Genomic DNA, 27,239 nt, shown 5'->3' with positions numbered 1-27,239 from the left:
ATCTTGGGAAAATAACGTGAAATAAATAAGGTAGAATTCAGCATCACTTCATCAATGCACTCAAGTGCAGTGCTTTGGAATTAAGTGGCTTCATGGATCACTTAGGGAGAAAGAATGAGTAGGCAGAAAGACCATAGAATAGGATCACAGGGTGGATCACGGTCTGAACATAAGTTAAAAACATAAAGTTCAAGTGAAAAAAAACAAAAATGCCCCCCAGCTCCAGTAACCAAGAGCATCGAACTCTGCTCAGCCTTGTCTGGAGCACAGGGCCTGGACTTGGGCACCACTTGCCACCAGTGACACAAAACATTAAGAAGCAGTTATTATGACTGCTAGAGGTTTGTAGATTATCTGAGGAGTTGCTGTAGAAAGGAAAGGTAAACTGACCTCTCCATTCACAGAGGACTTATAATGCAGCTCAGCAATGCACTTCTCTGCTGACCAGTGGAGAAAGCACATGGACTTTCCTTCATGGTCTGTGTGGAATGCAGGTTAGAGAAGCTTCAGGCACAAGCAGATCAGGGATAGCCAATTTGGGCACTTGTTGGGACTGACTGACCTGTTCACAGTCTCTTCTACTCTTATTTTCTGTGATCCCATGCTGAGTTCTCATCTACAGGCTGCTGAGTGTTCTCCCAGTCTGCTCATTAACCAGTTCATTTACTTGCTCTGTTACAGAGAGATGAACCATTTAAAATCATAAAAAAGAGAGTTTGTGAGCCCCTGTATTCCTCACAGCATCAGTGGCTGAGTAACAGAGAATGTCAGATATTTCAAACCTACTCGGGACAACAAGAATGGGAGATGACACAAATAGACTTCTGCTATACAAATGGAAGATTGGCAGGAAAATAAGAGTGTCAGGCTTTTCAAAAGAACCATGACTCCCTGCAACCTCTCATCTCACTTTCAGACTCTGTACAGACCAGTTATAGTTCTGCAGATAGTGTTTATTTTATTGTGCACACACGTAAGGGGAGATCCTGGAAGAGCTCTGTATATTGGATGGTGGAATGTTCCCTGTAGACATAAACAACACAACAACTGCTTTTATTTACTAGCAGTGTTATATCAGAAATAGTGTGGCTGTTAGACTTTGATGATGTGTAACAAGATCCAGTAACCGCCTTTAAGAATTTTCTTGAAAAGGTGAAGATTTTTTACAGCACAGATGTCACAGGCTGATCCTGAGAAAAGGGATAAGGGTCAAACCACTACGTATGCAAAGGAGCTACTTCTGGTGGAACCCAGAATCCAGGCGCTTTCGTGCTTAGGCAGCAAGAGAGAAGGCATCAGATCTCCTGAAGTGCTTGAGCCACATCTCACATCAGTGTCTCTTCCTTGTGATTCCTCTGATAGTAATTGGCTTGGTCCTCAGCTACCCTGAATTATCACTGCTGGGAGCATTATTGGAAAAGTGATTTTTTAAATTCCTGGCTTTTTCATTTGCTTGGGGCAACCTAAAATGCTTAAAGATCCTCACAAGGACTGCAGAATAATATATTGAAGTAGCACATTTCTAATTGTACTGGGGGAATTGTGGTTTAGATAGCTAAAAGTATTCCTTAGAGTTTGCTATGTTGCAGAAGTGATGAAAATCAAAAAGTGCAGAAAAAAGCAAACAGCAGAAATTAGATCTAGCTTGTGCCTGAGTGTTACTGTATGTCTCATCTGAGCCACCACAGAAGCTGTTATAATGGTTGTAATTAATGACAAAAGGAACTGAACTGATACAATTTTTCTTTATGCTGTTCTTTAGGCTCAGGTGTGCAGCCTCTTAGGCAATTTAATAAAGTTTATCAAGCAAGATCCTGAAGCATTTGGTGACTGGTGGAAACAGGGAGGTGCTGTTTGTGAGTTCTGCTGTTCCATGTTTGCTTTGGACTCCAGTAGTCAGCAAAGGCTAATCTCATCCATAAGTTTTGGCAGTTGGCACATGCTGCTCTGTTTTTCCTCCAAGGACTGTGTGAGATGCAAGACACACTTCAATTGAAAAATGACAGCTTAATGTGATTATTTTTAGGGGAAAAAAACCCAAACAACAACAAACAAATAAGAGAAGATAGTTGTAGTACACAGCAGTGCTTAATTTCTTTCAAAACCAATTAAAGTTTTGGCTTCCTCTAGTGATAAAAAAAGTTTGGACAATTTAATCCTCATGGCTCCATTTATCACTTGTTTATTACTCCAATAAAATAACATTTTGAAAGGAAAAACAAACTAGAAATCAATAATGCCAGAGTTGCCTGGAAATGGGATATGAAACTTGAGTTTACTCTGTGGAATGTGTGCTGCCACTGTGAAAGCCAAGTAGTCAACTGATGTCAGCCTTTGCAACAGACAACTGGGTTGATTTACATGAGCTGAAGGGTCAGGCTGAAGGTCCTGTTGCCATTCCATATCAGAACATCCAGGAATCTGTCCATGATGCTGATGAGCATCTTGCATGTGGTCAGTTTTCCTTGTAGGGACCATTTTGTTATACAGATATTTACTAAGGTCTGTTAATAAGCTTTGGAATTTCTCTAAGTGGAGGCACATGTGAGAAATATGGACAGAATAACAGTGTCATGTAATTACAGATACTTGTTTCCTAAAAGGCATTTAAAATGTCAACCATTATTTAATGAGAAATGCCTCATGCCACAAATATAATTTTCTTAAAGGTAATGGCAGCAACTCCATGAATCCCATGCCATGAACTGACTCCAGGTGACATTGTCTAAACCAGCCCTGGAAAACCAGCCTTCAGCTCAGCACTGAGGTGGTTCTTTCCTCTGAAAATAGGTTCATCTGGCACTGATTTGTTACAGTCACATCAGAGGAAGACTGAGAGGTTTCCACATGCCTGTGGTCTGTAGCCAGGCTTTGATTTCAGTCTTGATGTTTTGGGATCAGCATCTATAATTACCAAAGGGCAGTGAGAATCCATGAGGTAGGAAGCATAGCTCCTTATTGTACTGCTCATAGCAAACTGAAAAGCCTGCAGTAAATCTGCAGTCTCCTGCCATTTTGAGGTGAGAGGAAGTTACTCATTCTGCATTTCTAATGACTGGTTATAAGATCATTTGCACAGTGTTGAAACTTAGGGTTATTGTACCGTGACAGAGCAGAATTTCCTACCACTGCCATCCTCTCAGCCAGTCAGGAAGAGCAATGACTGACAGGAGAATGTCATGAGCAATCCCTGGTTTGAAACCAGCAGGTTCCATATTAGCCAGGGGTGGTTGGATTACCTGTTTTCTTAAGTGCTGTGTGGGAGATTCTCCCTGGGACTGCAAGGCCACATGTGCATCCATTCAGCAGAATGCTGTCTCCAAAGATTTCTTGGTAACAAACACAATGCTACTGCAAAATACACCTCTGTGGCTTTCCCAGGGTCCATGATATTGGACCTTTTAGGGCCTTGAGCTGCAGGTGAGGGGCAAGAGAGGGAGGAGCAGGAAGACACCACAGGAAGATTCAGCTGAGCTTCGGTGGGAACCTGTATGTAAATAGAGATGGCACCAGCAGAGCAATGGGAGAGGAGTGAGTGGTTCTAATAGAAGCCAGTTAAATGAAAATTATGAGACCCAGAGAATGGAAGGTGTGTTTCACAGACAGGTATTCTCTGCCTCCTTTGGTGATGTGTGGTTGGGGTCACTGCAGCAACTCAGGCTGCTGAAGAAGGAGGTTTCCAGTATGTCAGCCAAGGGAATGGCAATGAAGAAAGGACTCCAGGTGTAAGTAACATAATTTCCTGCTGCTTTTCTTGATGGAAAGGATGCTGTGATCATTGCTGGAATGGAGTCTCTGGTAATCTCTGGCTTGATTTTTCAGGACCTCTGTGAAGACCCTCATCTGTTTGTGAATGGAATAAGCTCCCACGACTTACACCAGGGCAGTCTGGGGAACTGCTGGTTTGTGGCTGCATGTTCCTGCCTGGCCCTGAGGAAACACCTCTGGCAGCAAGTAGGTGATGGATGTGCATGGTGCATGAAATAAAGCTGTTTCCCTGCCTATCAACCAATGTTTTTCCCTCTAGGACTACAAAGTACTGAATTTTGATCGATTCAAATCTTGCCTTTCTTAAAAAATTTGTTTCTCATATTATGAGAGCTCCTCATTCCACAGTCCCACTGAGTACCAAAGAACAGATAAAATAAAGCCAGAGAGTGCAAGGGCTTCTTTTTATTTATCTCTGCAGATAAATACGAATTTTACTTTCCTAAAAGATTCCTTTAAGTGGGACTGTATTTCACTTAGTGCCAAATTCACCCTCTTTTTTCACTGCTTCATCTATTTAGGGTCTACTGCTCATGAAGCTGAAGGCCAGCACAGTGCATGCTCCAGGGCACTCTGCCCTCAGAATAAACCTTAGCGGACTTGTCGAACTTTCTCTTCTGTGGTTTCTCAGGTGATTCCAGACTTTAATGAACAAGAATGGGACCCTAAAACCCCAGAGAAATATGCAGGGATTTTCCGCTTCCGTTTCTGGTGCTTTGGAGAATGGACAGAGGTGGTTGTCGATGATCTGCTGCCAACAATAGATGGGAAGTTGATCTACTGCCATTCCAATGTGAAAAATGAGTTCTGGAGCGCATTGCTGGAGAAAGCTTATGCAAAGTATGAGCTGGTTCATTGTCCTTGCAGTCCTCAGTGTTGTCCCTTCTATCCAGCTGCTTGTTTTGTCTTTCAATTCTATCAGATTTTTCATAGGTTTTAAGCTTGTTGCTAGTAAAGAACCTAAAAAAGACTGAAAACTCTGCATGGAAGGGGTGAAATAAAGGAGTATACTGTAGTCAACTTCAGCAGTCCAAAGCCTTAAGGATCCTAGAAACCAGAAAAGGTCTGTTTGCAGTCTTCTGGGGTTTTCTTGTTCTGCTTTGGTTTTTGCTTGGTGAAACACCCAATATATTACCTACATTCAATTAGAGCACTGGTAACAGCCTCTTGGTATCTGAGAATGTTCTGTGCTGCCCACAGGTTGGCTGGATCCTACGAAGCCCTTGATGGAGGCAGTGCCGCAGATGCCATAGTAGATTTCACTGGAGCAGTGGCAGAATCTCTTGATTTGGTACAGGGCAAATATGGAGAGATTATTTCTGAGCAGATGAAGCTGTTTGAAGACCTGTTAAAAGTGCACAGAAGAGGCGGATTGATCAGCTGCTCCATTTCGGTATGTGCAGAGACCTGGCTTTTAGGAGTTAATTTCAATTAAAATCTTCTGATAAATACCATTATTAGTAGATTGAGTTCATTTGCATGTTTGGAAACTCTTTGTATGGAGAAATCTACCAAGCTGGCAGCGCTGTCAGCCCATTGCAGCTCTGGGAGCCACTAAATACAATCACAAAACTGCAATGCTGCTTGTGCTGCTACTTCAGTGTGGGTCTAAAATGCTGTTACTTCTCAATGGTCACAGTTGTGTATTGACCCGAGGTTAATCCACCTAGAATGCCCTAATTTACAGGCCAGATGGCAATGTTCAATTTCTTTATTCCTTAGGGGAATCTGTTTAGAGAAAACAGTTCTGCTGACACCAAGCTGCTGAGACTTCTTGACCTTAGTTGTGATGGTGCAGTCAGTGTAACACACTGGAGATGAGCTGAAAGGCTGAGCTCACTTGGTTGTTCAGGTAGTGCTGCTTGTTAATAATCTCCCCATTAGAATTAACCAGCAAAACTTGCCTACATTGGCTTATGTGAGGCAATAACTGAAGTGCCCACATTAGGACACCAGGACCTTGAAGTTACTTTAGTTGAGAGAGGGGATGACTTCTGTGGTAGCAGCTCCCAAAGGGTGTTACATACTTCACAAACCACAGGCACACAAGGGGCCTGCACAGCCTCTTGCTGTAGGAGGGAAACCAGTGACAACAAGGCTTAACTCCCCTTCTGACTAAGTCTGCAGTGTCAGGCCATGACAGGGTAGTGCTGAAATTCTCACCTTGTCCAAAGCTGTTACCATACATAAAGGGCTAACAAGCTGCATGAATGTTTCCTAAAAGATTGCCTTTTCAATGATTTTTAAAGTACAGCCTGCAGGAAAGGGATCATTCTCCAGGAGCTTCAGGGTTGGCAGTTTAGTGCATCTTCTTCCCATGGCCCCTGCTTCCAGTTACAGACTTTAGCCAAGGCTGATCTTTTGTGGACTTAGTTAATCACTTAAATGCTTTGCTGTAATTTCCACAACTGTGAAATGAAGATCATACTGTTGTAGTACTTAACTAGTATTAAGTGCTTAACACTCGTGAAGTGCTACAGCAATAGTGTGGTGTGAGCACTAAACCCATGGTAAAGTGGTGGATCCAAAGGGCTGATGCATTTAGAAATTATTGTGAGTATCATGCTAGTCATGGAATTGCCTGGAATGACAGAAAATCAGTCGTGTTTGGAGGTGCTTGAGCACATTATCAGTTTGGTTGTCCCTGGCTGTGTTCTGCCCTGTGCCAGTCCATAGTGCCAAAGAAGGTGTTGTATCTCCTGGGAGATTAATTTGAACCTGAGAACTCAGCTGGTATAGGAGACCTGAACTATCCCTCCCAGAAACATCAGGCAACAGCTCAGAAAGAAAATCTTCTACGTCTTTGGGTTTTGTTTTAGCTTTTTCATACGGCCTGCATTTTTATTTGAAAGAATTCCACTCAATTTGCTCAGACCAGGCTGGCAGATCAGACTTCCTAGTGTGAATTGTTGTTGTAAACCTTGTTTCTGGAATGACAGGTTGCTCCCAAGTGCTAAGGCAGTTCTGTTTCTTAACATGGATCTGGTGAGGAGATAGGCTCAGTACAGGGAGCTGGTTTTTAAAAAGCAATTAATTAGGCAGTTTTCACTTCTTCCTGGCTTTATGTGTCTATCTGCCAAATTAAACACGAATACTTCTAAACATTGATTAGAGAGAGGCCATTTCTATGTTTGTCTGCATTTGTCACTTGTCACACAATGAAGCTCTAGGTGTAGAATATTTAATACTCAAGTGGCTTCATTGCTGCCTTACAAACAAGGCGTAATTTTCCTTAGGTCACAAAATAGCCCTGAGCATCACCATTTGGAAATTTGAACAGACACTAGAGGTTTAAATCTCTCATTCAAACAAACAAACAAACAAACAAACAAACAAATGCGTTCAGAATTAGGTGGGAAAGGCAGCCCAGCAGTAAGAGAAGCCTGGGGGGGTAATAAAGGCAGCAGGAGAAGTTAAAGACTCCTTGTCAAGAACTCTTTGTTTGTTTTTAGATGTGAAAAATGCGAGTGAAAGTGTTATCCCGAGAAAGCCCAAACCCTTTAGAAATGTCAGCCAGTCTCCATGTAACACATGAGCTGATACTTTAGGAGCTGTTGGTGAAAGGCAAAAAGGCCTTGGTGAGACTCTCAGAGTTGCCAGACCATCTGTCAGTTCCAATTTGATATAAATTTCTTTTTCCTCCTTTTTTTTTTAATTTCTTACCATTACGGACTGAATACTCTCATGTCAGTGCAACACTTCCTTTAGGAGAAGGACCTTGTCTATTTAGACCAGCTAAATTTTGAATTGGGTAAAAGTGTCTGAGAAAGTACAATGTGCATTCCATAACTCTGATAAGCCCTTGCTTATGTTGAAATATTTATGTATTTATAACAATTTATTAATATAAAATAAGAAACAATAAATAAGATATTTATATTTTAATATTCACATTTAGAATAATACCAGAAGTCCATAACTTTTGCTCTCTGCCCCAGGAAAGGCTTAGGTGATTGTTAATTAAGTTATTACAAGTTTACACACAAGGATCTGCACTGAGTCAAATCTTCCTTCCTTGCTGTCCAACAGAGTGAGTGTCTTCAGGCACAAGGGGTTATAGCCCAATATAGATGAGAGAGACTCTTGACATGGCTCAGTGCCAGGATGTTCATGCTGCCCCCAGTGAGGGTGTAAAGAATCCAGAGGCAGGACCATTTGGATAGTTCCTGACTCAGAAGAAGGGTTATAGCACTGGTACAGCTTTATTTTCTCCACTGTTCTGCCTGGTCTGTGTTGCTCAGAATTAGCATTGGACTGGCTTTGTAAAGGGTCAATCCTTCAAAGCAGCTCCAGCATGTTTATATGATACTGCTTTTCTGGGTTTAGATTAGCAGATTTGTACGCATTAAATGAACTTGTTGTCTTTTTCAGAACTTGACAATTTTTATGTATTCTTAGATCAGCTTCTGAACAGGCCCAGGTCATACAGCAGGACAGTTTACTGCCTGATCACTGCTGGAAATTAGGCTGCTTATGTGAATTTCATGAGGAGCAAACTCAGCTCCTAAAAAACCTGCCTGTTGCCATGTAAGAGAGGCCTGCCAGGTCAGGTTTGACACATGGATAGAAAGATTTATTGCCTGTGACCTCTATTTTTACCCACTACCAGTAGTTCTTCCTGGATATCACATTTAGTCCAACACAGAAAAAACCACTGGACTCATGAGCTCAATTCCTAGGCCCTAGTGAGTGTCTAGTTGAGGGTACCACGAGACAGTCTGAGCACAATCATCAATATCTAGAAGAGTAATTTTGTAAAGATTACAAGATTTTGGAAGTCTTTAACTCTTGAGCCCAGGAAGAGACAAAATAGATGTAGCAAGACAGGATTCCCCTAAGCTCTGGACTTCTGCCTGCTGGGAATTGTCCAGCACTGTCCTGCACAACACCAGACTAGTGAGCCACCAGTTATGAGCCCCAGTGCTGTTATTTTCCTGCACAGTCAAATCACTTGGGAAGGGAGCGGAAAACAAGCCTTCCTTGTCCTGCCCCTTGAACTTGAAGCTGTCAGGTCTCTGAGTGATGTGAGTTCTTTTTTTTAATTGTCATTTCTCATGCTCAAGGCGTCCTCTGGACGTGCCAGTGAGGCAGAGACAGAGTTGGGGCTCATCGTCAGCCATGCCTACTCAGTGACTGCCATTCGGAAGCTGCGCCTTGGAGAAGGGCTCATGCTCTCTTTCAAGGCAGAAAAGCTGTTCATGATCAGGCTGAGGAATCCCTGGGGGAAAAGAGAATGGAACGGCGCTTGGAGCGACAAGTGAGTGCTACAAATGTAGAGTCAAAGGAATGAAACTGTGCTGGGGCCACTGGACTTTAGATACGTGGTTAAACACTTCACACACAGCCATTCTCAGCGACAGCTGAACCTTTGTGCCATCTGCTGCCAAGCAGAGCTTTCTCTTAGAAAATGAGGACATCCTGGAGGAGTTTATGGCTTCCTGGACTTTAGTTTGCTATATACATCATTGTTCTGGCACACTGGCACATGGGCTGAAAAATAGCCCACAATTAAGGAGATGAGTCAAGAACATGAGGTGTGTTCCCAGCTTCACTGAGTTTGTCTGTGACTCCCTTTCTTGTCTGTAATTGCCAGGTGCTGGGGATGGTATAAGTCTTTTATTCTTAGATAATTTAAGTGACTGGTGAAAAATGCTGTGGAACTGCCACATTTGTGATTTCTTGAATTATTTTCTAATGAATTTTCATGTAGGCCATGATCTTAGCAGTCACCTCTACAGCAACAGAAATGATCACTGGAAGCAACATATTCCATCACGGGTGATTTGTAAGTGAAAAATATGTTACAGTTCAGCACTGTGCTTACCAGCCACTGTAGTATTTAACAATGCAGTGTTCTTAACAAGAGCACATTAGTTTTTATATCCTACACTTTAGCTAGTAAAAATCTAATGCTTTCAAAGAGATTGGTCTAGATGAAATGCAAAGAATGTGCAAAAGGGCTACTGTGTCTTTTTTAACATAAGCCCTTGGGGTTCTCTATTGGTCTGTGTGTCTTGGCACAGCTGCCACTCATGCCAGTGGAAGCACTGAGGGCTCTGAGGTTAATCCATGGCTTTTGGCCTCACAGAATTAAATTGACAATTTCCAAATAGGTTAAGAAAGTGTCTGTTATAGTAAGCAATCTCCCTTCCTTCCGGCCAACCACCTTCAACTTGAGCCTCCAAGTACTTTTGGAAAGGGAGTGAGGAATTGTGGGTCTGTTTGTGTAATGTAACACAGCAGGGAAGGGGCTCACACCGCCTGTTGTTGGATTTCAGGATGAGATTGGTGTGTTTAGCATCTGTGCTCCCTCCCCTGCAGTCAGTGGGAAGAAGAAGGTGCCTGCAGGGGCCAAGGCAGAGCACTGAGCTCATGCAGGCAGTAAAGTGTCTGTGAAGTGCCTGTGCTCCTCTGGAAACTGGACATAGGCTCATGCTCCAGCAGTTTCTTCTCAGTAGGTCTCTGGGGAAATCTCAGGCCTGTTTATTAAGGTGATTAGAAGACAAAGAGAATACACTGGTCTAAGTGACACACCCAATAAGCTCCTGAGGAGGAAAACCAGGTTTCATTTGAAGGGCCTTCAGAGAATGGAGTCAATCTCCTATGACCTTCCAAAGCAGCTGTTTAAGTGTTTAGGCACCCTAATGGAGGGTGTGAGAAAAGGAAATCAATAGGGTTCTGCTCTAGTTGTGCCAATTCCCAATTCATCTCTTCCTTTTTTAGTAGCTTTCAAATGAATTAATGGTTTAAAACTCCTCCTGCAAGCCTCACATTTTCCTCCTGAGTATCATCTGCCTTTTCAGTACTCCAATGTCACTTTTAAAACAAGGGGGCATTTTTTTCCCAAGTGAAGCATTTAATTTATTAACCATCTTTTTCTTTTTCTTTTTCTTTTTTTTTTTTTTGCTTTTAGTTCTGAGGAGTGGAAGAAAGTCAGTGACTCAGAGCGCAAGAGCTTGGGGCTCACTCTGGAGAATGATGGAGAGTTCTGGTGAGTAGGAGAGATGTGAGGGGTTTGGAGACACTGGCTACATTGAGTAAATCTGCCATTTAATACCTTCAAAAACAACTTCCCCAAGTGGATAAGATTATCCAGTCCTGGCACAATCTCTGTTTCTTTTAAAGTCTCAAGGGATGACAGAGAAGAATAAGAAAAGCAGATTGAAAACTAGTAAAACTAGTAAAACAAAATTAATAACTCTTAGTACATATAAGTTTGAAATACCTTTGAAATCTATTATCTATATTTAGGACATTCACTTAGAATCAAGGCAACACATGTGCTGGTTTACATGACAGAACTTCAGGTACTGAACACACAGTCAGACATGTTTACTGATTCCTGTGCCTCTCTGTAGGATTCCAGGTCAACCATGGCTGAGTTATCTATAAGTAGAATTGCAGCCAATGAATTTTGGTAATTGTTGGTGTTTTCCAGCATGGGCATAAGGAGTGTTCATTATCTACAGGTATCTCTAGAACTCTATTAATTTTCACTTTGCTTAAAGCCTGGATACTTAGCCCAGCAACTTCTTCAGTAGATCATCAATATTGCATCAAGTGTGCTGGCAGGGCACAGTATGAAAAGTTTTCCCTTGGCTTGGTCAGAAGTGGCAACCACAGGGTTTGATTCTGGACCATTAATACGCCAAGACATGATGGTAGTTCAGAGATCCCAAGCTGTTGGGGGCGGTGAATGATTTTTAACTGCTCTGCAATCCATCATGTTGCTTTATCAGGCGTATGTTGCAGCAGTGAGATAGTGATAAATAAAAGCTATGTCCAGAGCACAGAGATTTGAGTTGAGCTCAGGGACAGATGTGACAATAAGGACTGTAATAATGAGGAATGGGTCATGCTTTGGTTGCAGGTGATCTCTTTTGCCTTTGCAAAATACATGTTATCAAATCCATCTTGATAGATACAACCTGTCCTTTAGGCTTAGGAGATGCAACAAAACAGATTCAGATCTGACCAAACACACTAAGTGATATTTCTCTAAATTAAGCTCCAAGATTGTGTGATTGTGGCTTCACAAGTATTTCCACATGTAGAGCTTTCCAGTGAATCAGTTTGTCCTCTGGACAGCTGAGCAATGACTCCTCTTCAATTACTGGAAGATTTTCTGTTATTTTGGCTCTTTGCATGAGTATAACTGTTTGTTTTTAAATAAGCCACAACTTTTCTGGTGTCCCATGGAACAGGATGACATTTGAAGACTGGTGTAAGAATTTCACAGATGTGGACATCTGCCGGATTGTGAATACCTCCTACTTCAGCATCCACAAGACCTGGGAGAAGAAAATGATGCATGGAGCTTGGACCAAAAATTCAGAGCCCCTGTTAAATCGCTCTGGTGGCTGCTTTGATAACAGAGAGACCTTCCTTCAGAATCCCCAGGTGGGAAACCCTGCATTTTGTGAGGTATTGGACTGTATCCCCTTGAGCTGGAGTTTCTGAAGTATCCACCCTACTTAGGAGTTGGCAGTGTGTACTTGCCAAAAAACTTCATTGCCAGTGTCTGTCCCCTGGGAGTGTGCTGTGAAATCTCTCAGTAGAGTTTAGATATTTGTTTGGGACTGATCACATTTGGGGCTGATGAGTCAAACACACCAGGATTACTGACATCCTTCCAGGACTTCTTTTAGTTTCTCACTTGTAGAAAGGCAACAAATCCGATTTTCCAATGACAGAGCTCCATTCACTTAACACCCTTAAACAGCCTGAGGAGTTGATTCACTGTATTTAGTTAGTATCCTTAGGCATTAATCTAAGATTCTGACAGTATCTTGTCTCTTACCCAAGCTCAGCCTCCCATCAGCATGAACTTTCCTTGTCTCATCCTACCTGGTAATTTCAAGCTATTCAGTTTATCTGTTCATCCATTTCCTACTCCATTTCTAACTTTCCTGCCCTTCTCCATATGGTGCATTTTCATCCCAGCACATGCAAATTCAGGCATAAAACTTCATTACTGTCAATGACAGCTGAGCACTCACTGTGTTAGTTATTATTTTATAAATTGACCTTTCTCTCCACATTAATTAAAGATGTTTTTGTACCTGCTTCTCTACACTTGCAAGGTTTCTGCCTGCACCCCTGTGTTTTCACAGCAGGATACTGGAGCAGTGCAGCCTCTGCTGTTCATATTACTGGTGAATCACAGGCTCCCAGCTTCTCCTGCCATGTAGGTGTAGATGCAGATGCAGTTCTTCACTGCTCTGTTTTCTGTCAGTGCCTTATTTCCAGAGGTGCTCTCCTGTATAATTCTGGATGTATTCCAAGTGCTTGTCTGAGTCTCATTTCAGTCTCTAAAAGACTGTGGCAGGCACTTCCATAATCTAGAGATAGTTTCTGTCTGTCTCCCCTGAGTGAAAAGCCTGACACTGGGGCCTCCCGTGGAATTTTTCTGTACAGAGAGGAATTGTGAAACTTCAGTCCTTTTTGATAAGAGAATTTAAGCCAAGTGTAAATGTATTTCTACAGTCACCTGCTGGCTTTTAGATCATTACCCATTAAGACAACTGAAATGTCATCAGAAGGAGGACACAGTTGCAGAGCTCTCATCAGACCAAGAGAGCTCTCTTGGTTCCACTTGCTCCCCTTCCACAACTCCATTTACCTTGGAACACTCTGGGCTATCTGATCAGACAACACTGCATATGATTCAACAGGGACAAGAATTAAAATGTGCCTTACTATATGTTGCTGCATACTCCCTCTTGTCCTGTCACTAGGATTACATTTTCAATGTCTTTGATAACTTTAGTTTAAAGATCCTCATTTATGAGGATTAATTTTCAGCTGTGATTTGCTGGGATTACCTTTTATATGAAGAACTCTCCTCCCACCCCAAATATATTTGTATTTGCCTCACTGGCTGCACATATTTCCTTGGTGATGGCTTTACCCTCAGCATCCTGAGGCACCTGTAACAGCTCACTCTCTTCTCTCTTCTTCTAGTATGTCTTTGATGTCAAGAAGACTGAGGACAAAGTGCTGGTCTCATTGCAACAGGAGGATCGCCGCAAATACAAGAAAGAAGGGAGAGGAGACAGCATCCCAATTGGCTTTGAAATACTCAAGGTAGGCAGCCACCTGCACCCCTGGCACAGAGTTTATTCAGTCCTGCTTCACCCTGAGATCTTCAGCAGATAAAGCCATGATTATCATGGGGTCTGGCTCTCCCCTCAACAGGAGCTCTGCGTGGGCACTGCACTCAGTCAGCACAGCTGATATTAAACTGACTACTGGAACTAAATTGAACTTAGTTCAATTCAATATCTATTTGAACTAAAGGAACATAAGTAATTTTTCCCTTTTGCAAAAGAATTTTAAGTGCTTTTCCTACACCAAGTTTTCAAGAGAAAGACAAAATAGTATTAATGTTTGAAACATGGAAGGTTTTTTTATTCCTTCTCACTGGAGGTTTCTGCCTCCATTTCATCAGCAAATACAGCAAGTGAATGAGGTCAAAAAGACTGACGTTTTTCTGCTGCCACTTAGAAAAAAGAGTTTTTTCAAAAGCTGGAGCAGCAAGTAGGAAATCAATATAAGGGAAGAGGAAACACAGGGATCCCAAACAGTAATTCAATTGCACTCACTGGGCAAATTGAGTGAAATGAAAACAAGAAGGAAGCAAAGAAAGAGCTATTTTCCCAATTTTTTACTGAGGATTTGGATAATCCTGTCCTCTGTTGCTACATTGAGTGGGACTACACTGAGTCTATGGCCTTACCCTAGAAAACCAACAATTTTTATCAGTTAATTAGAGCTGCTGACATCTGCATCACATCTATTAATTTGACAATCATCTGTTAACCACATATATTGAAAAGTGTCATTACAGAAAGTAGCATAATTTACCTTGTCTTGCTCATGCCTGTATATGTAATTTGGAAAGGCTTGGAAAAGAAAATTGTACCTTCAGAAAAGTATCTATATTTATTTCTGTTCAATAATTTTTCTATTTTAGAAATGTTCTAACCCACCAGGCTCATTAATATGACTAAAGGCCTTGGGAAGAGAACTGCCAGAAAAGGATGTAGAGATGCCTTGGCCCTCAAGGGCTGCTTAAGAAATAAGTTTATATTTTAACTGTGCTGTGGCAAATACCAGTCCCCTGAAGAGGATGTTAATAGTTAAGCACAGCTTCAAGGCTTAGAACAAAACATAAATGGTTATTTTGTGGGGTTTGTATTCAGAAAAGGGCAATGAAAATACAGGTATGTGCACTTGGATTGAGAGCCTGCTATGAAAGGCTGGAGTGCTCTCCCCATGCTAGAGAAAGGAGGCAGAGGAGCATCAGCCTGTCTCAGACACTCAAAGGTCTCTGGTGAACCTGACTGTTGTTGTTGCTGATGTCTTAGTCCTACAGGGAGAGGTGGGAGAGAGAAGCCCCAAAACATAAAGTTCAGTGGGTTTCTATACCTCAGAAACCTTCCTGATGGTCCCCTGTGTGTGTATGGGGGGCTGTTTTTGCACAGTCATGCTGTTTTTCAGAGGCGGGAGTTGCTGGTTTTTGTATAGTCATTCAGGCTTGGTGTGGGGATGTGTTTGAGACCCCCCCTGCTAAGAGTCCCAGTCCCTCCCAGTTTGTTCCAGTGCCTCCCAGTCCCTCCCAATCCACTCCCAGTCCCCCCCAATTTCCTCCCAGCCCCTCCCAGTCTCTCCAATCCCCTCCCAGTACTTCCCAATCTCCTCCCAGTTTCTCCCAGTTTGTCCCAGTCCCCTCCCAATCCCCCGATCCCCTGCCAGTCCCAATCTCTCCCAGTTCCCCACCAGTCCTTCTCTGGGTAGTGGTGTGTGTGTGTGCACAGCACCTCCTTTGGCACTGCCTGGCCCACAGGAGATAAACACCACCCCCCAGAGATTAGCCCCTAGGGTCTCCATAAACTTAAATTCATGGGCTATGGCCTCCTCCCTTCAGCTTATTCTCCAATCCCCTGTCAGGAGGCTTGCACAACTAGCTACAGCAGCAACGTTTTAAAGCAACTAAAAAAATCCAATTCTTCCCAGGCACTGGGGTGCCCATCAGGACTGTCTCTGCCACAGCTTCAGTGGGTGGAAAAATATTTGCCAACTGCTCTGCCTTTTTGCACCTTGTGTTTTCCGGCCATGAAAGGCTGTGATGTGCAGGGAGAGTCCCTCCTCCCATTAATCCTGGTCCTGCCCTGTGACTGCAGGTGGAGGATAACAGGAGCTGTCGGCTGCACAAGCTCACAGTGCAGGAGAGAGTGGCCACGTCTCCCTACATCAACACCCGCACTGTGTTCTTGAGGAGGATCCTTCAGCAAGGCCGCTATGTCCTTATCCCAACCACGTATCTTCCAGGCATCACCACAAAGTTTATCCTGAGGCTCTTCACAGATGTGCCATCCAAACTCAGGTAGGCTGCACCCTCAGTGACAGGAGAGCCTTCCTGGCCCTCACTGGCTGCACCTCCCTGGAAGAGGTTGCCTGGTTGTGCTGCAACACCCCTGACTCACTAATTCCTATTGCTCCAGAACTAGGCCAGAGCTTGAGATGGTCAGGTCACCTCTGAGAATCTCCAGATCACTGGGATTTGCACATGGTCAGGGCACTTTTGCTTAGGGACCTCATGGACAATTCATTTTGAGTCTTTTGACTTTGGCTTTTGTAGAGGCCTCAGTTGTAGGTCAGAACACTGAGCACTGATGCTCATGGTTACAGCTGATGTTCTCTGTTTCTGGGAGCATCTTGTTTGAAACCAGTGGTGGCTGTGAGACTAAAACCAGTGTTTCATGACATCAGGCCCATTGAATTTTTTTATGCTATGATACTATCTTCCATAATTTAAAGGGTTTTATCCCATCCCTTTTGCTGCAAGGCAAAAGATAACATGAATTTGCTTTACCTTTGCTTTGCTCCACTTTTATTTTTTAAATGTCATTTCTCCACCACAGGATTCCAAAATGGCAGATGAGACAAAAATATGAATCTTATGTTCTAAAAATGCCAGATTTCCACAACAATTGATTGTTTACTTGACGTTCTTTTTCTTCAGTTGCTTTTCCCATGATTTTTCAGGGAGCTGAAGGCAGATAAGCCTAAAAGGACATGTTGGAGTCTTCTTTGTGGCTATCCCTGCAGAGTCACCCAAATCAAAGTTCACTCTGCAGAGGGTTTACAGAAGCAAGACAGATCAGGCGGTAAGTGGAAAGTGAGCCTGGAAGAGTGGAAGGGACTTTTCAGTCCTCTAAAAACAATTTAGGTTGATATGTAAGCAGTCAGAAATGATCCAAACGAACTGAAGATTTATGGGATTTTTTTATTTCGTATTCTGTGTTATCTCCACTGGTCCAGATGGGCAGGAGTAGCCAGGCCCTCCTGAGGAGCTGCATGTGGGGATTAGTAAGAAATTCTTCTTTCAGGGTTATGTCTTTTCTAAATGGAAAATATCCAGGGGGACAGCTGAATGGCACAGACCCATGGAGGGTGTTGCCTCAGAATGTTATTCATGGCCTTCAGAAAAAGTTGTTGTTCATTACCACAAGCTTAATAGCACTTCAGGGAGGACTTTATGGCTTTCAAACAACCACTTTCAGCTGGTTAAACTAGAACAGAGGTTAAATGTTTTATACAGGACTTTATAACTGTCAAAGGAAGTGTCCTGAAGGACACTAAACTGGCTTTCTCGCACCTGATGTTGACTTCATTAGGAAACTTGTCCAGTTGTCATTTCCTTTTTTATTTTCCTCTACTCTCTCTCAGCCTTCATTTTCCATGGCCAGTGCAGTGAAAACAGGTAGACACATCCAGCACAGAGTGGTTGGCAGGGAGAAAGCAATGGAGCAAAGATACTGTGATGAAACTGGATGAGGAAACTACAGAGGTTCTTGAAACATCTGCTGTGTTTGCTGCAGGTGACTCTTCACTCTCTTCAGATGCAGAGCTCAGTTGCAGTAACTCCATGTGATAGAGAAGCATTAGACTCAGACCTGCAGTACAGTCCATCTTCGGTCTCACAGAGCAGCTGCAAAATTTCTCCCACTCACTGGCTACAATTTTATTCCAGACTCCTTTTTGTAGTTGTTCCTGGCACCCAGTGAGTGGTGACTGAATGTACTTTTCACTGGGAAAGCCACTTTCTGTCAAGTGTGGGTGTCTCTTTGGGAAGAGATGCATAAAATTGATTCAGTGGTAATTTTCCTGAAAAATAAGAGTCACAAACACCTCAACCAAGCAAGATGAGGTTTGGCTCCCTGTTCTAAGCTGGGCAGAGTGAATGGGTGAAGCTGAAGGGGCTTTATATGACAAGAGTAGCAGAGCAGTGCACTGAAAAGAGCATGTTCTTGCTCCTGCCCTGTGAAGGACATTTTCATTTTTAAGAATGGATTTTTTGCTTTTAAAATTCCTTAAACATTTTCCTCTGACATTCCTTTCAATAAAGCAACAAAAGCCAATTTTCCACCCTTAGCATTTCACAGTATTTAGCACAATTACAGCACTGACAGGATCCAATTAGAACAAATTGCCTGCAGATGCCAAAGATGAAGCTTCAGCTGAGAGCGTTGTGAGATTTGGTGCCTTGTGACACAGAACCTCAGGAATGCAGACACAGGACTTACAATCAGTGTCTAATAGATATCTTAACTACAGTATAGCCCAAATACCTTTTGGACCCAGTACTATCACATATGGTCAGGTTGAACTGAAACATCTTTTTCCACTTTGGTTTCAACAACCAGTATTGGGCTGATAATTACCCTGACAGAACTGAAAAGCTGTGGAAAGAACAGTCTGTTGGAAATGGACTCAGAGGTTTTGTGTTTAAACCTAAGCAAAAATTTCTGCTTTATTATTCTATCTGCTGAAAAAGTGCATAATTGGGTCAAGTGATACTATTTGGGAATTAGTATTCAATCCATCAAGTGGCTAAAGAAATATCAGTCCATCATTATCATTTTTTTCAGAAGTGTTGCCATTTCCCTGTGTGGAACATTTTATCAATTTTAAATCCATCAGAAACATCAGGGAAGTGAACACAAACCCTAGATGAATCTTATTGTTTGACATTGAATAAAACTTCACCAAAAAAAGTTAAAATACTTTCATTTTGTATCAACGTAAGTCTTTCAGTAAAAGCCTTTGGTTTTTTTCAGCCTGGAATTCCAAATCTCATCCATTCAGGGGCTCTGAAGGAGAGCTGAGTTACTTCACTTCCGTGACTTCCCTATTATCCTGAATTCTGCTATGAAATCCCTGTTTGACTCTTTATAAGCCTTTTTTTTCTTCTGTAAGTGTCTCCAACTCGCAAAGTACATTTCTAGATTGTCTTGGAGAATGCCAAATCTTACAGCAGCTTCAGAGAAATGAAGTAAGAAGAGTGTGTAAATAATCCCCCATGCAGTCAAATGCCCACTGCTGACATTTGTGCTACACAATAAAATCAAGCTATGCAAAGGTGAGGGTAATGCCCACACCTGGCATGCTGCCTTCTAAGGGCACCTTGCTGGGAAACTTGGCAGAGCTCCTGATTGATACTAGAGTCCATTTTTGGTAGCAGAAAAACCTGGATATGGTACATATTTCTCACTTTGTTTGTTCAGTAGATTAAAAGAGTGTATCTAGAAATTTCCTGAAACACATTGATTGTAAATTTACACTAGAAATTAATGTGTCCAGGGGCAAGAAATATCCCATGTTACAAGGCTGCCTTCTAGTATTGCCACAAAAGGATGGAACTCCTTGGTGTGCTCTCTGGCTTCTCTTGATCCACACCTGGACACTCTCCCATGCTTACTTCAAGCAGAAATAACAGCCAGAAATTTGAAAAAGTGACATGGGCAGTTACTAAAAAACTGGCCTTACCTGCTGCTCCTGGAGAATTTCCTGATGGGAACTACATTTAAAAGTCAACAGCAGGCCTTCTGTCTAATTAGCACTGTGAGATGAGGGAAGAGGCCACACAGCAATTGCCACTGGGAGTGACAAGGAAAGGTTTCCTTTCAGGTTAAGTCCTGTCAATATGTTTATTCAAGCAGAAAATAGGTAGATGAAGTGGTTGTGTTTGTCTGCTGCTAAGAGGACCTCACACAAAGGTGACTCATTTTCTGGTACAAAGGTTGTTGGCAACTTGTTTCTGTGGGAGCTGCTGTGTCTGATTAGTCTTACTGCATTTCACCAGGGCTTCTTGACTCCTGCACCTTCAGATCCTCAGCATCTCAGCTCTCAAGCTGCCTCATTCCTTATGCTCAGTCCCTGTCTCCTGTCAATTGTATTCTACCTTGGCCAGCCACCTGCCTGGTTTCTCACTGTCAACTCTTAGCACAGAGAGAAGACAAACCCTGATGATAAAGGAGGAGAGATAAAGGAGAACTTCATTCTGGAGCTTCTGAGAACTTAGACTGGCATTACATCTGAACTGGGAACATATATGTGTGCCTGAGAACTGAACCCAGCCCTCCTTCCACTGCCAGAAGAGTAGCCAGAGTAGTGGCTCTAGCTGTTTCCATTCCCAGCTCATGGCTGGCACTAGGACATTGCTTTTCCATATGAACAGCCCTTTCTGCTTTGTCTCTGTGCTGGTAAATAAACCAGGCCCACAACTGGGCCACCCATAGCTGAGAACATCCCTTGACTCATCATCATATTCCTCTCTCCCATTTCTTCCTTTTGTTCTCAAACTGGAGCCAGTAGTCCTCATACATCTGACCATTCAGCACTGCCATCATGGGGTCCTGATGTTCAGGAACCTTTTGTGTTTTCTTCTACCTCCCTCTGTTTCTTGAGCTCTTGTTGAGAATTTGAACTTCTCTTCAAATATTATCTTTTCCTTTCGCTGAGCAAGTCCCTTCAATACCTGCTCCCTCACCCCTTCTGCGGATATACCTTCACCTCTATGCTCTGTGTCCTTTCCCCACCCCTTCTTATGCCTGTTATCTCTTAATTACTATTAATGATCAAAGGTTGCTCTGCTCTTTGCCCTCAGTTGACACCACTGGGGTGTCATGCAAGACCCCATTTTATTCAGACCCATTTTCCAAATTGCTTTGCAAAGAGGCAGATTTTCCACCCCTGATATGCCACGTGGTGACACCCCATGGCCCAGAGCTAAATTATCACATTCAGTGACACAGAAAGTAATTGCCTTTAAGAAAAGCCAGTACCCTGTCACCTGTTATAGAACTGTGAGGTGTTGTCAGGGTAACAGGTCTGGCCAGGTGCGACCACAGTGCAGAATATAGAAACATCTGTGTCTTGTACATGGAAGTGACTCCTCCTGATTTGGTTGCAGCTGTTACATGGTTTGTTTGTGTGAGATGTTGATATCTGTTCTTGTAAACGAGTGATGCGTTTGAGGAAAATCATCCTGGATGTGGATTGTTAAAAAAACAAAGCTGCCTTAAGATCATGGTTCCTTAGGGCTGTCACTCCACTGGTGGTATTTGCAAGTAGATGGTGACAAAATGTGTGTAAGAAACTATTATGAGCCTGACTTACACTCAGTTGGTTTATTTAAAATCAGTGTGTAATAAGTAACAACAGGAATGGACAGAGATAGTTGTGTTGAAATATTAAAAAATGGCATTGCCTGTGTTTAATTAAGAGTTAATTAAAAGTGGAATGACCCATTCTATTTGAGGATAAAGACAGGTGGTTCTTGATCCTAATTGTAAAAAAAGTCAACATTAATAACAAATAAAAATGCTCAGTGTAAAAACAACAAAGCATTTCTAGAATGGTAAATAATCTCAGTGGGTCAGGTGGGACTCAAGTATAATTTAAAATATTAACTAGGACTTCTCGTATACACAATATGTTGTGATAACATAAGCTTTAGAATTACCTCAATCCAAATTATAGAACTGAAGAGATTGTCTTAGGTCTATGGGAATGAAATGACAAACGAGTTTTCCACAGAAAACTTTGTTGAAAGCAGTGCACTTGTACAAAATATTGCCAGTATTTTGCCAATATTTTGCTTTCTGGAAGAGAAACTGCTTCTTGAAAACTACCTCCTAATACTAATACATCTGAGTACATGAGACAGAACTCTGTTGCTTGGCAGTCTAGGGGTGGGCACTGATGTGTGCATTCAGGGATCTAAAAGCAGTTCTGTGCAGTTCCTGGTCCTTGCCCTACACAGGAATTGTGGAAGTTATCAGCTTTTACCTTTAATTTTGGCCAAGGCACTCAGATCTTCATATCAGATGTCAGTACACAGATGCATTTTGGCTCTCACATCTAAAGCAGTGTCAGGAAGCTCAGAGAATCCCTTTGAAAACTTCCTGTTAGATGAACCAGGAGAATGCACAGCAAGGGAATGTGGAAAAATCATCATCCCTGTCTAGGAGTGAGCCGAGTTCACAGCAAATGGGGCTTGGTTTCCAGCTCTCAGCACCCAGTTACCAGAATGAAAGAGTTGGGGTTGTTCATCCTGAAGAAAGAAGGCTCCAGGGAGACCCTAGAGCCCCTTCCAGTGCCTAAAGGGGCTCGAAGAGAGTTGGAGAGGGACTTGGGACAAGGGTCTGGAGTGACAGGACAAGGGAAATGGCTTCACACTGCCAGAGGGCAGGACTAGATGGGATTTTGGGAAGACATTCCTCCCTGTGAGGGTAGGAAGGCCCTGCCACAGCTTGCCCAGAGAAGCTGTGGCTGCCCCATCCCTGGAAGTGTTCAAGGCCAGGTTGGACAAGGCTTGAAGCAACCTGGTCTAGTGGAAGGTGTTGCTGCCTATGGCAGGGGCTTGGAATGAAGTGATTTCTAGGGTCCCTTCCAAACCGAGCCATTCCATGACTGTGTTTTCACCTGGGCAGGGAGCAGTGGCTGTGACATGCTCTGGTTCTGTGTCCCTGTGCTCAGTAGCAGCAGTGCTGCCAGGCACACGAGGGGATTGTCTCTCCTGGGTTTCTGGGCAGGTCTCAGCTGCCATTCTGTGTCCTAAGAGCTGTGCTGCTGATTGTGTTTTAGGAGCAGATCCCTATGTGCTTGTCCAGTGTGAGAACCAACACGTGCGCTCCCCTGTGCAGCATAACACCACCAGTCCCGTCTTCAACACACAAGTGATTTTCTACAAGAAGAACATCGACAGTCCTATTATGATTCAGGTGAGACAAGCAACACAGGACAGGGCCACTGAGGGCAGGGAGGGGAGCACAGCATCATCACTGGGCTTCACATGTGCCAACTCTTCTTTTGTGTGGCTGATACCCAGGGGAGAAATGTGAGAATCTCTGCTCCCCTTAGTGGGCTATGTCTGGAGCTGTTCTGCTGATTCTGTGGTCTAAGTCTACTCTATAAACACCAGCTGATGGTACTTAGGAATCTGAAGGCATATTTCATTCCAAGGCTTTGAAAGAATTTACCAAATTACCTTTTGCCTCATACGCCACCTGATGGAATAGAGACAAAGCCATGTTAGTCCAGAGTTAGTGTTTCAATGAAAACCACAGGCAAACTGTGACCTAGAAGGGAAAAATGCTGCATTTCACTCCTTATTTGCATAGAGTATGTAAATGAGCATGCAAATCCAGACTCTCCCACATGGTCTCTAGACAGTGAGCTAAATTTAGATGTACGCCCACTCTTCACTGCTTTTTCAGGGGGTTAATAGGGGTGACCCTTTTCGAGCACAACCCTTTCAGGTGGAGTGTGAGAGCAGCAGCGCTTCAGCTGGGTTTATTTCTGTTCCCTTGTCTCTAGGTCTGGAACAGCAACATCCTGTGTGACCAGCTCCTGGGGCAGGCGGTGCTGGCAGCTTCCCCCAGTGACCCCAGGGAGCGGCAGACGCTGCAGCTCCAAGGGAGAGGCGGCCAGGCAGCAGCCGAGGTGCCGGGTCACATCACCATCACGGCTTTCTCCAGCGATGACCTCGCGGAGCTCTGAGCGCCGGAGCCCCGCAGAGCCAGACTGAGCTGTCACCTCGCAGCAGCGGGGCTCGTCTGTGCCTGCCGGGGCAGGGACTCGGGAGCACTGGGTGCACATCAACATAATTGCTTTAAAAAGATAAAGCCCTCAAAACTCTCCACGTTATCACTGATAATGGGGAGAGAGAGGCTTTGAAAGAGAGGAAAATACGTATTTATACATATATAAGTTCATGACACAGCACATACAGTAGAAGAGGGGCCAGACAAAATGTTAGCAAATAAGCTCATTAAGATGTGACCATCTTCCCAGTGGCACCTTTCAGGAGCTCTCAGCATATAAGCTGGAAGCCCATGTGACTGTCCTCACAGGTTCCCAGCATATCCTTATCTGTTCCCAACAGCAGGACTGCATGCAGGCAGAAATGGCTCCAGCTCCATGGGCACCTACCAGCAGGCTGGGGAGTGGCAAGCACAAGGTGGATTCACATCAGTCAGTCCTTGTTCATCACCAGTTCGGATTTGGGAAGGAGATTTTTTTCCCCTAATAGAGGGATATATATTTCTTGATGAATTTCACTGTTATTGGTACAGATCAGATCTTTCTGTTCTTTGATGAAAATGTCGTTACTCAAGGAGTTCAGTCATAGCTCATGGGCTTAGACCCTGCAAGCCAGGGCAATTAAAACAGAGGGTCAGATCTTGCACTACCTGTTTGAACACCACAGCAAATAAGAGCTTTGGCCATGTAAAGGCTCTCAGATTGACTTTCTTATTCTTCTTTTATCCATTTCAAGCTGATGACTCACAAGTTGGTATCTCTGTCCAAGAACAGGAAAGGCACCTCACAGTTCAGCTGTGGTTTTGCTCAGAGCACAAATTCAGTAATGGGAGCCTCCTAGCTAAGGAAAACTTGTTCAATCCACATGACACTAAACATGAAATAACACTCCTTTTGTTTTGTTAGATGGGTGGCATCAGACTGAAAGAGGAGAAAATTAGCTCATGGCAAGAATGGGTTTGTAAAACCAAGGTTCTGTGCCCTGGCAGGTGCCAGGTTTCACTTTTAAATTTTTGCTTTATTGCTGACAAATCCAACATCTTTGATAAAGTTTCACTTGGCTGTCATGGAGGACAGGTATTGTTCAACATTTCCTTCAAAGCAGGGTTCTGGTACAAACTTTCTCTTATATTCTGCCTGCAGCCCCATGGCAGGGTTCTCTCAGAGCTGTCTGTGTGTGGGCACACTGGGCAGTGACCCCGGTAGTGCAAGGGGCTCACTGTGTCAAACATTTGGAAATGGATTTTACTCAGTCACAAATTCTGTTCTGTAAAGGGAAGCTGAAGGGTGACTGTGCTGCCTTTTGTACAGCCAGGAGACTTGGATTTCTGTGTACCTCATAACCACTCCAGCCACACTGTGCAATTTTTATAATATATAAATGGCTCTTAATATAGTTAATGTTTTCACAAAAAGTTTTGAGGTCTCCTCAGGGCTCCAAAAGGATCACTGCTGTGGTAAGAAAATGCTCTCTGACACACTGGAGATGGAACATGAGGCTGTGAATGATGCCACACTGCCATCAACTCAGCTGCATGTACCAAGTACCTAAATCCAGTTCTTTTCCAATAGCTTGGGAATCAGGCCATTTGGCACACAGAGCATTTGTCAGGGGTGTGAACTACATGCCCCATAGGCAAGTGAAATTCTCTGTAAACTCACGGCTTCAGAGTTCCTCATTCTCTGAAATTTCAGCCTCATAAGGGTCGACCCCAATATCAGCAGGGCAGAGGGAGCATGACTAGTAATTCTTGGTCATTTGCAGTCTGACAAAGAAGGAAGTCAGGATGGTGAGTATTAAAGTGGTGATTTTTATGCCTTGCTAATTATGTCAGCTCCAGACATTCCCAGTTTGTCCCCATGGCATCGGGACAGGAGCCTTTGAACACCATTGCTGGCCAGTGCTGCCCTGAGGAAATCGCAGTGCTGGGAGCTGCAGGAGGCTGAGGCCAAGCAGAGTGTCTGTACCTCTGCATTTATTATTCCTTGGAAGTACTTGGAGCAGGCAGGATTTGCCCATCAGAAGGAGCTGATCCAACCTGGGAACACAATTGCCTGTGTTGATTTACAAGGCTTCTGGCTTCCCAGGTGAATCACAGGTGAAGCAAGGTCAGAGCAGGTTGAAAGGGGTTTGTGCTGCTGTCTGCTCCCTGCACGAGAGCCCAGGCTGGGCAGGGAAGATGCCCATTTTCTGTGGGCTCCTGCTCCTAACAGAGCTGGACAGGATTTTTTAACAATTAATGTCAGCTTGTGGGAAAACAGGGTTTTTTTGGAGGATGCTGCATCTGAAGGTTGCAGGCCACCTTCAGCAGAGAGTTCCTCAGAAATGAAAACGGGGAGAAAGGGTGGGAAATGTTTCATTTTGACCTTTTGTAACTTTTCAATATGAAGTGGCCTAAGCAAAGGTTTACAAAAAAATACCCATATTCAGGGATTTCTGCCTCCGCCTGCCCCACTGGCAGCCGCGAGAGGGCGATCTGTATCCATCCATCTATCCATCCAGGTAAAGTCACGGCCAGGTACCGACACGACGACACACACAGTGCATCATTTATAGAAGATACCACACAGTATCCTATCCATGATATTATATCTCTCTAGCAGTTATAGAAGGGACTCAGTGTGTAGCAGTTATTGAAGGGCCTCCGAATGTATATAAAAATATATTTTTATACATATAGTATATATACATTTACACACAATATGTATATAACACTATATACACAGTATATATACACACATATATACATTATCTACATATAAGAGAGCATTATATAAGGGGCTACAGTGCAGGAGAGTTGTGGGGTGTTGTGCAAGTGCCCTACACAGCAGAGAGTACATGTAGGTCCCCAGCACTGTAACACACTGCCTATATGTATAATAATTACACAGTACATGGTGTGTCTATGTATTTTTTCAGTTTGCACCCCCCTCATATAATGCTCTAACATTTAGTAATCTCTATGCATTATATACACCACTTTAGTAGTCTATATATATTTATATGTCTTCTATGTCACAATGTTCTGCCAAGAGGAGGGAGGGAGGGCAGGGAATCCTCCATATGCTGCCTGCCATGCAGAGGGGCAGGTATCTCCAGGGGACAGTTTCTCATGTCTCCTATGTATCCTGCACAGCAATCTGATGATGAAACACGAAGGTCAAAACTCATTTTCCAGGTGTCAGTGTCTGGACTGAAGCACCATATCATGGCAGGACTCCAGACCTCAGAATCTTCAGCCATGAATGACAGGCACCTTGCAGCTCTGAATTATACCAAAAGCAGTGCTAACCAAAGCTTGAATTTAGCTGTGAAATCCCTGTTTGACTCTTTATTCACCCTTTTTTTTCTTCTGTAACTGTCTCCAACTCACAAAGTACATTTATAGATTGTCTTGGAGAATGCCAAATCTTACAGCAGCTTCAGAGAAATGAGGTAAAGAGAGTGTGTAAATAATCCCCCATGCAGTCAAATGCCCACTGCTGACATTTGTGCTACACAATAAAATCAAGCTATGCAAAGGTGAGGGTAATGCCCACACCTGGCATGCTGCCTTCTAAGGGCACTTACTGATTCT

At 43.3% G+C, this 27,239-nt stretch overlaps 1 protein-coding gene across 4 annotated transcripts in view; it reads left to right on the top strand.

Annotated features, from left to right (window-relative positions):
- The window catches only part of LOC139678673 (calpain-5-like), a 53,585-nt gene extending 26,893 nt beyond the window's left edge, over positions 1-26,692 (top strand). For all 4 annotated transcript variants that reach the window (XM_071569677.1, XM_071569679.1, XM_071569676.1 and 1 more), the window contains exons 4-14: positions 3,823-3,954; positions 4,400-4,608; positions 4,969-5,161; positions 8,832-9,025; positions 10,682-10,759; positions 11,973-12,168; positions 13,732-13,854; positions 15,954-16,156; positions 16,819-16,940; positions 22,705-22,841; positions 23,437-26,692. In XM_071569677.1, the coding sequence (XP_071425778.1) occupies positions 3,823-3,954; positions 4,400-4,608; positions 4,969-5,161; positions 8,832-9,025; positions 10,682-10,759; positions 11,973-12,168; positions 13,732-13,854; positions 15,954-16,156; positions 16,819-16,940; positions 22,705-22,841; positions 23,437-23,619 (1,770 nt within the window). In that variant the 3' untranslated portion in view covers positions 23,620-26,692. The remainder of the gene's footprint in view (positions 1-3,822; positions 3,955-4,399; positions 4,609-4,968; positions 5,162-8,831; positions 9,026-10,681; positions 10,760-11,972; positions 12,169-13,731; positions 13,855-15,953; positions 16,157-16,818; positions 16,941-22,704; positions 22,842-23,436) is intronic.
- The last annotated feature ends 547 nt before the right edge of the window (positions 26,693-27,239 follow it).

The sequence above is a fragment of the Pithys albifrons genome, chromosome 14 (genome assembly GCF_047495875.1).
Source record: "Pithys albifrons albifrons isolate INPA30051 chromosome 14, PitAlb_v1, whole genome shotgun sequence".
NCBI classification, from domain to species: Eukaryota; Metazoa; Chordata; class Aves; order Passeriformes; family Thamnophilidae; genus Pithys; species Pithys albifrons.
Note: the sequence above shows the minus strand (reverse complement) of the source record. Positions and strands in the feature narration are given on the sequence as shown.